This window comes from Artemia franciscana, chromosome 18, assembly GCF_032884065.1.
Source record: "Artemia franciscana chromosome 18, ASM3288406v1, whole genome shotgun sequence".
In the NCBI taxonomy this organism is placed as follows: Eukaryota; Metazoa; Arthropoda; class Branchiopoda; order Anostraca; family Artemiidae; genus Artemia; species Artemia franciscana.
In genome coordinates this window covers 35,918,217-35,931,604 of record NC_088880.1, presented here as the reverse complement: position 1 = coordinate 35,931,604, position 13,388 = coordinate 35,918,217, and the positions used below count along the sequence as shown (strand labels likewise).

Sequence of the window (13,388 nt, the reverse complement as noted above, 5' to 3'; positions counted from 1 at the left end):
TATTTTTTATACATAAAACAGTTGTGTACCAGCAGACTATAAGTAAGGTGCGACTGGTGCGTACGGTTTGAAATTTTTGAAATTTTTGAAAAAAAATTTGAAAAGTTTGAATTTTTTATAGAGATGTATGTTAAAAGGAATTGAGTTTTATGGCAATTTTAAAAACTTAAAATTCGTCGTTTCAAGTCACTCAGCACAAGTTACAAGCTCGAGAAATCTTATTCCATTAACGAAAAAAGGGGCTAGACTTCGCTACCTATGAATTTTCTTTCATTCGTGCATTGACCTTGGTTTCAAATTAATTCTAGCTAATCTTGTACCACTGAATCTTTTTCATTAATTTGATCGCTTTAGGTATTTGTTGTTACATAAAAGAAATTAAGTGCCAGAGAAATTTTCTATTCCGAGGCTGTCTACAACGCTACCTATGAATATACAGGCACTTATATATACAGTTTATCGTAGGCATTGACGTTATTTGAAAACAACCAGGGATTAAACAAAAAGGAGTTTTTTTAAAATAAAGTACAGGAAGACATTCAAACAGAAATTGAACAAAAATGGTTTTGTATATAAGGTGTAATACCACCTCCTAAACGCCTATTCTTCCCGCTAAAATCTGTAATGATTTTAAAATACTTCTTGCTCCAATTCAACGACCTTTGTACTAATTAGTCGTTTTTAAAGAAGCTAGACAAAGGTCAAATGTTAGGGCAAAGAGTAGAGGTTTTTATGAGGGGGTGTGCCCCCTTATATACGAAGTATTCACTCTTTATTTTTATGTCGTTCACTAATTTCATTTTTTAAAAAGTTTTTCTCATTTAAACCATCTTGAATCGTCTCAATGATCTTAAATCTATATTACATACAACTAAGCTTTTTTTGAGAATTGTGAAATCAATAAATTTATTTTAAATCTTTATTCGATTTCTCGTGGTCATGATATGATGCTCCTGAACTTCAGTTAAAATCCAGTTGGTAACCACTTTTATACTTTTATAGGGTTTTTTTTTCCAGAAGTTCGATGATCGCAGGCTAAAGCACTATTTAAGAGTAATTGTTTTGCTTTGGGTATTAGGGCCTATTTGAAGTGTAACATTCCAACGGAAATTCTTCATTAACAAAATGAAAGAGTCCTGCCCTCCCCCTTAAACACCCACATTTTCCCGGACACTCCATGTCGCACATGCAATACCCTGAACTACTTTCGATTTTTCCTCCCTAAAGGTGACCTGACAAAAACGGCAATGCTGCATCCGAAGCCCAAAGCTTATGTTAGGCCTATAGCTTGTATGTGCTTGTTTGTTTTGTTTTTATTTTTTGTGCTGCATCTGTTTTTTCATTGATGGGCATTAAATACAGTTGTTTAATAGTGACGGACGACATATCTGCTCCCTCTTCGCTCTCAGTGCCCCTGAATGTAGAAACCGTCTTTGACTTGCTTAAACTGATTTACCTTTGTTGAATATCATCATTGCCATCAGGACTATCCAAGACCAGGTCAACCGCATAGCCAGACTCAGTTTCAGAATTTGTACGTTCTTTCCGTAGTACTTTACTCAAACGATCAAAAAATAATTGACGTGAGATATCGTTTGAGGTATCCAAAACATCTGAAAACGAGATAGTGGATATAAGACAAAACAACAACGGTAGCAAATAAAGATACCTACACATTATGTAGTTTACTCTAATTAAAATAAAGGTAAAGAAAGTAAAGGTAAAGAAAGAAAAAGAAAGGCTTATTGGCATCAGATTTATATATATATATATATATATATATATATATATATATGTATATATATATATATATATATATATATATATATATATATATATATATATATATATATATACATATATATATATATATATATATATATATATATATATATATATATATATATATATATATATATATATTTATATATATATATATGGGGTCTCTGCTCCGTCATAAGCTCCATTCTCCGTCCCTACTCCTGACAGGGAAATCCTTGCTTGCGTGGCCTAATAGTGGCATCAGGGTGGACCTCTCACTAGTCTTCCTAGCCAAAATTATTATCACCAACACTACAGCAGGGTGACCTTGAGGAGTGACACCCTTCGAGGAAATCATAAACTAATCAGCAACACAGCATTTCCACTGGATTATGATTAATGGACAATTCTCCCGGTTTTTGGCTGTTTCGGTGAGATTTTTTGGCTCAAAATCCTCTTCCTTGCTAAGTTATCTATTACGGGTTGTCTCATCGTAGTAGCATAATATTTGTAGGTATGAATATATAATGAGCTGAAGAGAATAGGCTTGAAAATGTCTGTACAGGATTTCAACTCTTGTTGATAAAGGAGCATCGACAAGTGTTGAAAACTATGTTTTCCCCAAGATTGGCCCAGGATTACACAAGGCCTCCATTCAACTGGAAGTCCTTCTTGCAGTCTCGTTTAAAGTGAGCTTAAGTGTTTCGTGTAGACTTGAGAAGATGTGTTAGTCCCCGTCCTGCACTGATTCTGGGACCACTGCTTTTCCTTAGGCCAAAATAATTTCAATAACTTAAAGAATATGAAAATTGCAATTTGGAATGTTACAGCGCTAAAAAAAAAAAAAAACTATCGTATCGACATTTGGACTGACGAATTCAGACGCTTCTAACTGGACTTGGTAGGAGTTTCAGAAACTCATATCCAGAGGGACAGAAAACATAAGAAATTAGGTGATATAGAATGTATTTACTCAGGCAGGAAGGGTGGTTTGAATAAACATGGTGGGGTATCAGTCATAATAGTATATGACCTTTTATAAAATGTAGAAATATGACTTTTTTATTAGGAGATTTAATGCCCAGATCGGCAGAAATAGAGATAGATGGTATCTCAGCGTAAGTTAATTTTGCTGTTGGAAAAGAAAACAGTCTACAGATTGCTGCAGTTTATAGATATAAAAATCTAGTTATAACCAATACAGTATTTGGTAATAAAAAAGCCCATAAGTTAACATGGCATTCAAATACTAGTGGAACTTCCAACCTTACTGATTATTTTGCTGTAAACTGAATACCAACAGGGTAGGATCGATACAATAAACTAGGTTTTATAGGGCGTGTCTGAAAGGTCCGCGTTCTTGTTTTATCATCAGCAAGGTGACGGATTTTTGCTGTATTTTCCATTAGGATTAGGATAATTGGTTGGATAGTCAAATTTAGCTAACCAAAAATCCAGTGAAAGTGTAGGATTTTGTGCTGGATTTTTAAAAGAAAAGAAATAATTTGAAAAACTTGTGACTTATAGTTTAATTTTATATTAAAATACTGCAGGAAAGTACTTGAAAATTACCAGTTACATCGTTTTCAAATCTTAGATGATTTTAATGAAAAATCAAAAAAAATTGAAAAGAGAGAAAGAATTTTTGAAAGGAAAAATCCATCAATTTGGCAAAGTAAATAACAGTTATCTATTTATTACTCATACAAAGTGCACTTAATGCCCTATTCTGACTTACACACAAAAACAAATTTTTTACTTCATTAAATACAGATAACTTGTGTTTAATTTAATATCAGAATAGCTTAAAGTCTATCTGTTTTCCCCCTCCTCTTATGTCTGTAGTCTATAGCCAAAAATTCGGGTAGGTCTGTGGGTTTCGGGCACTTTGTAAATGTTTCTCAATAACAGTTGGCACTTAATGACAACTAATAACAAAACTAGCATTAAGGAAGAGCCTTGACGCAATCAAGTGGATAAATTTACAATTTATTTATTACTTGGCCAGTTTAAACATAAAAACACTACTTAATATGGGTTTTAACGTTAATTCTAATTATGCGAATCGGTATGTTTGCCATTATTTGCAGAAGAAGCAGCAAATTCTGGCGAAATATATTTCAGAGAGCTCCCACGTAGCTCAATCATCATTAAATCAACCACCATTATTCGACCACCAAACAGATCAACCACCCTAAAGTCAACTACCACATATCTCCACTACCATAAATTAAACCACCAGCCACCAAAACCGACCACCCAGAACTGAACTACCAATTTATTCAACTACCTCAAATTCAACAACCCTATAGTTCAAACACCACACAACTCAACCCAGTGAATTAAACAGCCATGTAATTCTGATTCGTTTCAATTTTTTGTCCCGTGAAAAAAATTTTTAATATATTATTTTAAAAAAGGAGCAGAAAACAAAACATTGGAATTGGTGCCATTTTTGAAGAGCAACACGCAACTTAAGAGAGAAAGACTCGACTTTAGAGGGCAAAAAGTGATTGGGCAATTCGTATTTATTTTTCTGCAAGTTTTTCATAAGATCCTTCACAAAAGTAAATATTTTTTTGTCCAAATTTATTTAACTTTTGATCCGTATACAAGCAGCGGGAGACACAAAGACACTGCTAGAAAAGGTTGATACATTCCTAAAGTTGAAAATATTCTTCTTGTTGGGGAATTTGCAAAACTTTATGAAAAATATGTCTTTGCGGATATTTTTACATCCAAAACTTCTTTTTACCCTTTCATATAAACAATAACTTTAAAGTACATGTATTTTTTTCGTTTTCTTCCTGAGGGTGCTTATGAAGGTGTCTTGGAAGCCATTGAGGAAGTAAACTATTTTTAAGCTTTTCTGATCATGCTGTTGAGCAATCTGTGATACCAACAAACACTGAACAGCAATGTCACTCTTTGGTCTATCAAAGAGCCTCCAAGTACCAGGATGAGCGAAGATGAACCTACCATTAAGGACATTGTAGAAACCCTCCAAACCCTCCGTTGTTTTTACCACATAACTCAATGTGCTTTCAGTGTGGTTCCAGAAGACTGGCACAAACCTTGGTACCCCCCGGCCTGGCTATGGAATGCCACGTACAGAGGTATTACTGAAGAAACTTAAGTGAGAATCGTATTTATTTCGTACTTGATCGAGAGGATTGGGTAAATTTATAGCAAACCATATAACTGGCTTTCGTATGAAGTGAACATACACTTGATGCCTTTTTTATATTCTTTACGAATATAATAATGGCTTCTACTACAAATTCAAATTTAAGCACTTTTTAAGCTCTTAAAAAGGAGGAATTTTCAATTAAAATACGAGTTATTCGTCGTTTCCGACAAAAAAATACTACGTTTTCTCCGCGCCGTTTTCGACAAAATAATACTACATTTTCTCAGTGCTATAAGTATTTATAATAAGGTTATTTTAGGCTAGGTTAGGTTAAAAAGTGCTTAAATCTGAATTTAAGGTAGAAACGGTTATTATATTCGTAGAAAGCATAAGAAAAGGCATCGAGTGGTGTATTCACTTTATACGAAAGCCAGTTATATGATTTGTTATACATTTACCGAGAGTTGTACTTAAATTAAAATCTAGTTGTGATGAATTAAAATCTACTGTGATGAAAATATTGAGAGCCATCGCTAACTGGAGAAAAAGCCCAGACAGGTTGTCTCAGTGAGAGGCAAAGCTGGCACAATCTTTTTTCAGAATCCTATAAAAATGAGGTCATTTCACTTGCTGATAGATAGTCTATCATCCAATCTAGGGCAGAACAAAGGTAGGTAGGCAGACAGGATTCACTGTTTTGTAACGTAATTCAATATACTTTCAGTGTGGTTCCAGAAAAATGGTAAAAGTCTTAGCAATTCAAACCCCCCAGCTTGGCAATGAAATGCCACACATGTAAGTATCATTTAAGCACCTCAAGAAAAAATTGTAATTATCACCTTGAGGGAAACGACCACATAGTATATTAAACAATTTTTCTATATCTTGTAATGGAACTTTTGAGATAGATACTTTTGATGAGGATCCATTAAAAATGGGGTCAGACCTTATTCTTTGAGGTCAAGGGATTGAACTTTTCTTCAATCACTTTTAATCAGACAAACTGTGAAACAAGCAGGCAACATCCGATGACGTAGAAGTTAAAAACTCGACAAAAAAATCATTTATAGTAGCTTTTTCAAAATCCGTCAGAAATCTAGTGTAATTGGCTGTTGGCCCAAGTCTTTAAACTTCTAGACGGGATCTTGAAACCTTTACAATAGGGTTGTCTGATGTACTGAATTTGATGGTTCAATTTTCATTCGAGATCACATGTCTTCTTGGTTGTGGTTTGTCCCTTTACCAAAATCAAGTAAATTTTTTCAGGTTTGTAGCTACTGATAGTTAATTTTTAACTTAGCAAGTTTTATATATATGGAATCATCGTAAAAAGTTGATTGTTGTATATATCATAAGCAGCACAATAGCCTAAGCAAAGAACGATGTTGGCACAACGTATTATTTTTTTTTTTTTGGGGGGGGAGTGTTTTAGATCACGTCACTTGGTATAGAAGGAGTTGTCGTAGAAACTTTGAAAATGGCTAATTTATTTGTAAATATAAAAGACTGGTGCCCTTTTCAATAGTTAAAAGTAATTGGGGGGCAACCAACCCCCTCCACCGAACATCATTTTCCCCAAACACGTCCAATCAAAATTTTGAGATAGACATTTGGCTCAACCTAGTAAAAAGTACCAGAAATTATGTCTTTGAGGAATACCACCACCGCCTCAGCCCTCAGGGCTAGGGTTGTAAGTTCATCCCTGGGGACAAATAAAGTATTTGTAGAAAGTGTCGTTGCATAAGCTTTGGATAGAGCTCATTAGATTGTTAATCAGGAGTTGTAGTGCCCTGTTAAAGACCCCCCACCCAAGCCGAAACACACGTATACGTCGTATTTTGCTGTAATACATCCAATTGAGATTTTCAAATAGCCATTCCATTAAAAATAGTCCAAAATCATATAACTAGGCCTTCAAAGTTGAAAGGAACCCCCAGAGCCAATGGGTAAGGGTTGTAAGTTTCACATCTGGGGGAGCATTTAAGGTTTCTACGGAAGGTAGGTTATATAAACTTTAGAAGAATTTCATTTGGTTGAAAATTAGAAGATCTAGTTCCCATTTAAGAGCCAAAAGTGATGGAGGGCAACTAGCCCCCCTCCCAACTATGCTTCATTTGACCAAAGGCACCTAATTGAAACTGTGACATAGATATTTTGTTCGAATAATAGAGGAAAAGGCCTCTAGGGTTGGTATCATCCCTCAGAGCCCTTGAGCGAGGGTTCTGAATTATACCCTGGGGTATATAGGTTTTTATGGCATGGCTGGCCGTATTAATTTCAAATGAGGCTCATTTGATCTTAAATTGGAAGTTATAGTGGCCTTTTAAAGAGTCAAAAGTGAAAAGTTTGAGGGGCGACCAGCCTCCCCCTCCACGCCCATCATTTCCGCGAACACGTCCAGTCAAAATTTTGAGATAGGAATTTTGTTCAGCTTCATTGAAAGATTCAGAAATTATATCTTTGGGGATGACAATCACCTCACAGTCCTCAAGGCAGAGGTTGTAAGTTATGGCCTGTGGGTATATAAGTTTTTATAGAAAGGGTGGTCGCATATACTTCTGAGGGGTCTCATTGGATTGGTAATAGGAAGCTTGAGTGCTCTTTTTAAGAGTCAAAGTGACCGGACAGCTGCTATCCCCCTTCCCCCAAACGTCATGTTTTCCCGAAATGCATCCAATAAAAATTTAGAAATAGCTATTTCATTCAGAATAGTACAAAGATCATATAACAGGGCTTTTGTGGTTACTATAAACCACCAGAGCATAGGGCAATGTTTGCAAGTTACACCCCAGGGCATTTGAGGTTTTTATGGAAAGGATGGTTGTTTAAACCTTAGATGAGGCTCATTTGCTTGAAAATTGGAAGCTCTAGTTCAATTTTAAGTCAAAAGTTATGGAGGACAACTAGTCCCCCCCCCTAACTACCCTCTTTTCATAAAATACATCTGATTGAAATTGTGAAATATCTGTTTTAAAACAAAATAGTCCAAAGAACGTATAACAATGCCTCCAGGTTTGTCAAAACCTCCCCAAAGCCCTGGGGAAAGGGCTGTAAGTTATGCCCTAAGGGCATATAAGGTTTTTATGGAATGAGTTGTCGAATAAACTTCAGATGGGCCTCACTTGATTTGAAGCTTGAAGTTATATTACCCTTTATAAAAGTCAGAACTGATTTGAGAGCAACCAGCCCCCCTCCCTACCCTCCACGCTCATCATTTCCAAAAAAACAAATATCCAAACAAAGTTTTTAGACATCTATTATTAAAGCATTTTGAAATTTTCAGTAATTATGTGTTAGAGATGTCAACCGCCCTCCCCATAAAGACTTCAGGGCAAAGGCTGTAGGCTAGACAATTTGATCACATTTTACATGCCTTTATATATTAAATGGATATTTGATATATATTAAATGTTACTGAGAAAAGGTATTCATGTTTGACAACTACTTTCCTGAAATATGAAGGGCATTAAGGTAAGTCTTTCAACGAATTGTTGAAGGGAGCGTTGACCTAAATTAAAGCATTGTATGTGTATATGGGTTGCCAAAAGGCGGAACTCAGGAATGACTGAGTATATTAATTTTGTCATGTCAGTAAATGATGAGTGAGATCATCAACTGATCGAAACTGCAATATTTGCAAGCCACTACTGCTATTAATACCACCACTATCATTAAAACTACTGCTCCTGTGGTGGGTTTTACTAAGGTTGGGGATATTGAAATAAACATCTAAAGAAACGCTGAGGGTAAAGTTGAACTAAAAGCATTTTATTTGCATATAGATTGCTGATATGCGTGTATCAGCAATATTCTCGGAAAGGCTTTCCGTGTCAAGAGGAAACTCCAGTTGTATCATGAGTGGGATATTCAGTTGACCAGATGGCAAAAAGTACCTGCTACTACTGCTACTATTACTAATAATAATACGCTATTACTGTTACTACTGTTCCTACCACTACTACTTCTACTATGACACGAATGCAATTAAGGCTAAGTGCATGAAGGTGAAAATTTGAAAAAATATTGAGGAGGAAATTTGAACCAAATCAAAACACACTATGTGTATGCAGATTGTCAAAAGGCCGTATCTCAAGAATGGATTTGGGAATTACATTTCAGAGAACTTTCAGAGAATACTTAACGTAGATAACTTCAAAGACCACACTGCCTTTCCATGACGAAAGTAAAACAGTTCAAAATAGGGATGACACCTTTTTATTGACAGTGAATAGACATAGAATTATTTAACTAGATATTTCAAACACATATACAGTGTTCATCATCAGCAGTAAAACAGATGATGAACACTGTATATGCGTTCGAAATATCCAGTTAAATAATTTTATATCTATTCACTGTCACTAAAAAGGTATCATCCCTATTTTGAACTGTTTTACTTTAGAATACTTAAGGGGGAAGTTCGCAAGATGAAAAGATAAAATATGCATGTCACTAATAATACTACTACCATTGCTACTTTTACTAATATACTCCAACTACAACTTTAATTGCAACAACTTGTAGAGTATAGAGTATTAACATGAAAACAGCATCAAAAGGAGGTCAAAAGTGCGCATTAGCGGAATTTTTGGAACGGCTTACCGTGCCAGGTGAAACTTCCAAGGCATCATGATATGGATGTTCAACATATGAAAAGGCAAGACGTCCATTCTATTACCGCTGTTAGTACTAATACTACTACAGTAACTAGTTCTAATAATACAACACTATTCCTCCGACTACTTCAACTACTACCACTACTGTGGTGCTAGTATTAAGACTTGAGTCTATGAAGGTAAAATTTGAAAGAATATTCATGTCATATTTGAAGTAACTATGTGCATTTAAATTATCAAAAGAATGTATCTTAAAAATTTATTTATGTATTAATTTTAAAAATTGTGCGTCGAAGGGAATGTAGGAAAAAAACCAAAAGTGATGTGTGCATACCGCTACTAATATCACTACTGCTGCTACAACTATTACTACTACACAAGCTAAGAGTATTAAGATGAAGCTTTCAATGAATAATTAGGCGCATATTGAACTAAATCAAAACAAACTATGATGATGGAGACTATCAAAAGAGTGACAAAGCAATATCAGGGTAAGGGCTTTTATTATTTTATATTATTAATACTATATTATACGTTATAATATTTATTATAATATTGTATATTATATAATAATATTGTATAATAATATAATGATATTATACAATATTATATTATATTTTGTTATATTAGCTTATATTATTAAGTTACACCTTTCAGGGTAAGTTTTGGCGTATTTTGAACTAGCCAAAAGACACTATGTGTATACTTTCAATACTACTTCTATGGCTACTCTAACTTATGACAATAAGGCCAATCAGTTGAAAGTTGTAGAGGATGCTTAGGGGGAGTTTTTATGAAACGAAAAATTAGATGTATGCAGTTATTAAGAGGGCATATAAAAAATATCATAGGCAGTGCTGCTCTATCATATCTAGTAATACAAGTAGTATACAATATTTTACAGAAGCTAACTTGTATATTATAATAGAGTATTGGCTACATGTATTATACATTGCTTGGTGTATAATAATGTACTTTCAAAATGGCAAAATAATAGTTAAGAATTTGGCTACTTTATGAATTCCTTTTTTGAATTTAAAGTTCGAATAAAATTGCCAGACTGATTTATTGTTTGAGCTACACACCCTCTCATATAAAAAAAAAAACAGATCTCCAAACAAGGCTCTTGAGTATTCTGCTAACTTTCGAAAAGGCTTGTAATATATTCTATAGTTTGTTGCATATTTTAAGAATTGACATTTACAAAGAAAAAAATATGATGTTTTTCTTCCTTTTCTTATTCGATCATATCTTTGCTCAAAAGATGTGAAGCAATAATTGACAAAATGAAAAAAGTGATTTTACCAGTTGTTTTTGCGTCTAAGATAAGTTTAAGGTTTGTATCGAATTAATACAAAAAACAAGTTGAATAAACATGCGTAGATTATTGCTCTTTTGATTTCGTAATACATTTCTAAGAGGCCACTTAGAACAAACTGAATCATTTTTTTTCAATATCTGTTCATTTCTAAAGACTAGCACTTGGCTGGAAACACATCAACCGCCAAAAAAAAAAAAAAACACAAAACATTATGTTCCCTTGGGAGCAAAAACCGATTAACCTGCGCAAAAGAAATATTAATTTATAAGTTTTTGAGTCAAAGATCATTATCTTAATAACTTTTAATACGTAATTACAATTATTTAAAACTCAAGTAAGTACAGTCTTTAATAAAGTGCTGTTTTTTCGAAATTCAATGGTATTGGAAAATATCAAGAGTAAGTTTCCTTTAGCTAATCTCTTAAACATATCTTGAGCAATTGACGAAATAATAATTTTAGTTTTTCAATTTCAGTATTTATTTCCATAAAAAGAGCTTTGTTTTAATTCGTTTTTGCTTGTTTTTTTTTTTAAATATAAACCTTAAACGTTACAGACAGATCTTTGTTTACCTTGCCCGTTGAAACTAACAAGGTCAGTATGATTTTTTATAAGGACATTATATATACAGGTTTTTGTTGTTACAGGGTTCTACTGTTATCGATAAGTTTAAAAATTGGATCTTAAAACGCTTTTTTCCAAATAAATGGAAATAAGCGAATGAAGTTTATTCATTAAGTACATTTTTTCCAATGTGAAATTCTTAGGTATCCCTTACTAAGGGGATGAGAGGGAACATACAAGAGGGAAAAATTTTAAAACTTCTTTTAAGTATGTTCGACCATAGAGATTACTCCAGAAATGACACCAAAAGTGCAGATTACAGAGGCGTTGCGAAGATAAATTTATTCGAGGCCGAAGTTTTGAACTAAGCCATTAAACACCTCTCTGCGATCTTGCTGTAGCCCAAAAAGCTGTGGTAGTCCAAAAACTTAAAAATCTAGCCCTAATAGAACAAAATTCCAACCTAACTAACTATCTAGTGCTCAAAATCTGGTCAAAAAAATATAAGCTTCATGACACTCAAAAGAACAAACTGAACGGTTCTATGATTAGAGGAAGCTATGAGTGATGTATGGAAAAGGAAAGACATATAGAAATGAGTGACCGTATAACAATTTAATGACACTATAGATACATAGATACATAAATTCTATGACACTATAGACACATAGAACCGAGAGATTCTATGAGACTTTTTCATACTGGTTTCAATTATTTTCGCTTTCATTATCTTGGGTTTTAGATCAATTACATGACAAATATTTGTCTTGTCTATACATTATAGCTACCAGTCTGGATTCCATGTACTCATTTAGGCGTACAAAAAGCATACGCAACTTTTTTGGCTATTTTAGATCACTATTCGACAGCCGAAAAAGAATCTCAATGTGCGTACGATTGACATTTCAAAGGCGTTAGATTCCTTTGCGGCTGTGAGCTTAGTACTCTATAACTCCTTAACCATGTGGGTTGACAGCTAAGAAACTCATAACCATACGGGTTGCCAGCTAAGTACTCCATAGCTCTACGGAAAAATGTGAAACAAAACTACGTGTTTATCCCAGCCCTTTCCAATAATACCATCGGAATTATTAAAGGCCAATTTCACAACATAACCCTGGGCAGATTTTACAAAACTTTTTTTCCTCATGTTTCTTCTTGTTTTTTTTGTGGAATCTCTATTCTTCCGTTTTTGCAAATATATTCTGCAGTCGCTGCTTTGGACTCACAACCGATACATTTCGAGTAGATATGACGTTTTCGATATTTCTTCAGAAATGGACCAGCTTGAGAATAGGTTTTATACGCATCACAAGAAAATATTTTCAACTTTCCTTTTAACTGTATAGCTTAATTGTATTGTCTAATTAGCTGAGATGTTATTTTCCTTATGAATTTCTTCTTGTTAGTGTTTTCGCTTTATTTTGTTTTTCCATATTTTTAAACTCCTCTAAGGGTATTCACTGCTTGTAAAAAGTGTTGAAATAAATTGTTCTTCGTTATAACTTTGTGACTTCCTATCTGATAAAATATTTGCATATGTGGGAAGCACATGTGTGTGAAGTAGACTTCTGGCAGTACATTGCTTGATAAACAATTCAACATTTTTCTCTAACGTCAAGCAGCATTCTGACAACATATTTCGACTCCATTTACTATAGAATAGCCTTTCCATTTCCACAATATATAACAGGAAAGTTTCCCGTGTTCAGGGCTCACAGCCCCAATGTTTTCAGGAAAGAAATTGTGACAGAAGCATTCAAAATATAGCTGCTTGTTGCATATTTAATTGGTTTTCAAAAATATGTATCTTCCATCAGTTTCTCCATTTTAGGTCCAAAAAAAATATTCCTTTCGTTTTAGTTTTCCACGATCTTGGTACCTTATTCTTCAATAAATTTACTGTCATGAAGACTATTTGCTTTCATAGAAATTCTAAGAAAGACGAGTATGACATGTGATGCAGGAAATAAAACTTTTCCAGAACTTAGAAGGG

General features: G+C 34.0%; 1 protein-coding gene across 4 annotated transcripts in view; it reads right to left on the bottom strand.

Moving 5' to 3' along the window:
• Window positions 1–13,388, bottom strand: part of LOC136038949 (uncharacterized) — a 145,539-nt gene that overhangs the window by 49,717 nt on the left and 82,434 nt on the right. For all 4 annotated transcript variants that reach the window (XM_065722460.1, XM_065722462.1, XM_065722461.1 and 1 more), the window contains exon 7: window positions 1,457–1,613. In XM_065722460.1, the coding sequence (XP_065578532.1) occupies window positions 1,457–1,613 (157 nt within the window). The remainder of the gene's footprint in view (window positions 1–1,456; window positions 1,614–13,388) is intronic.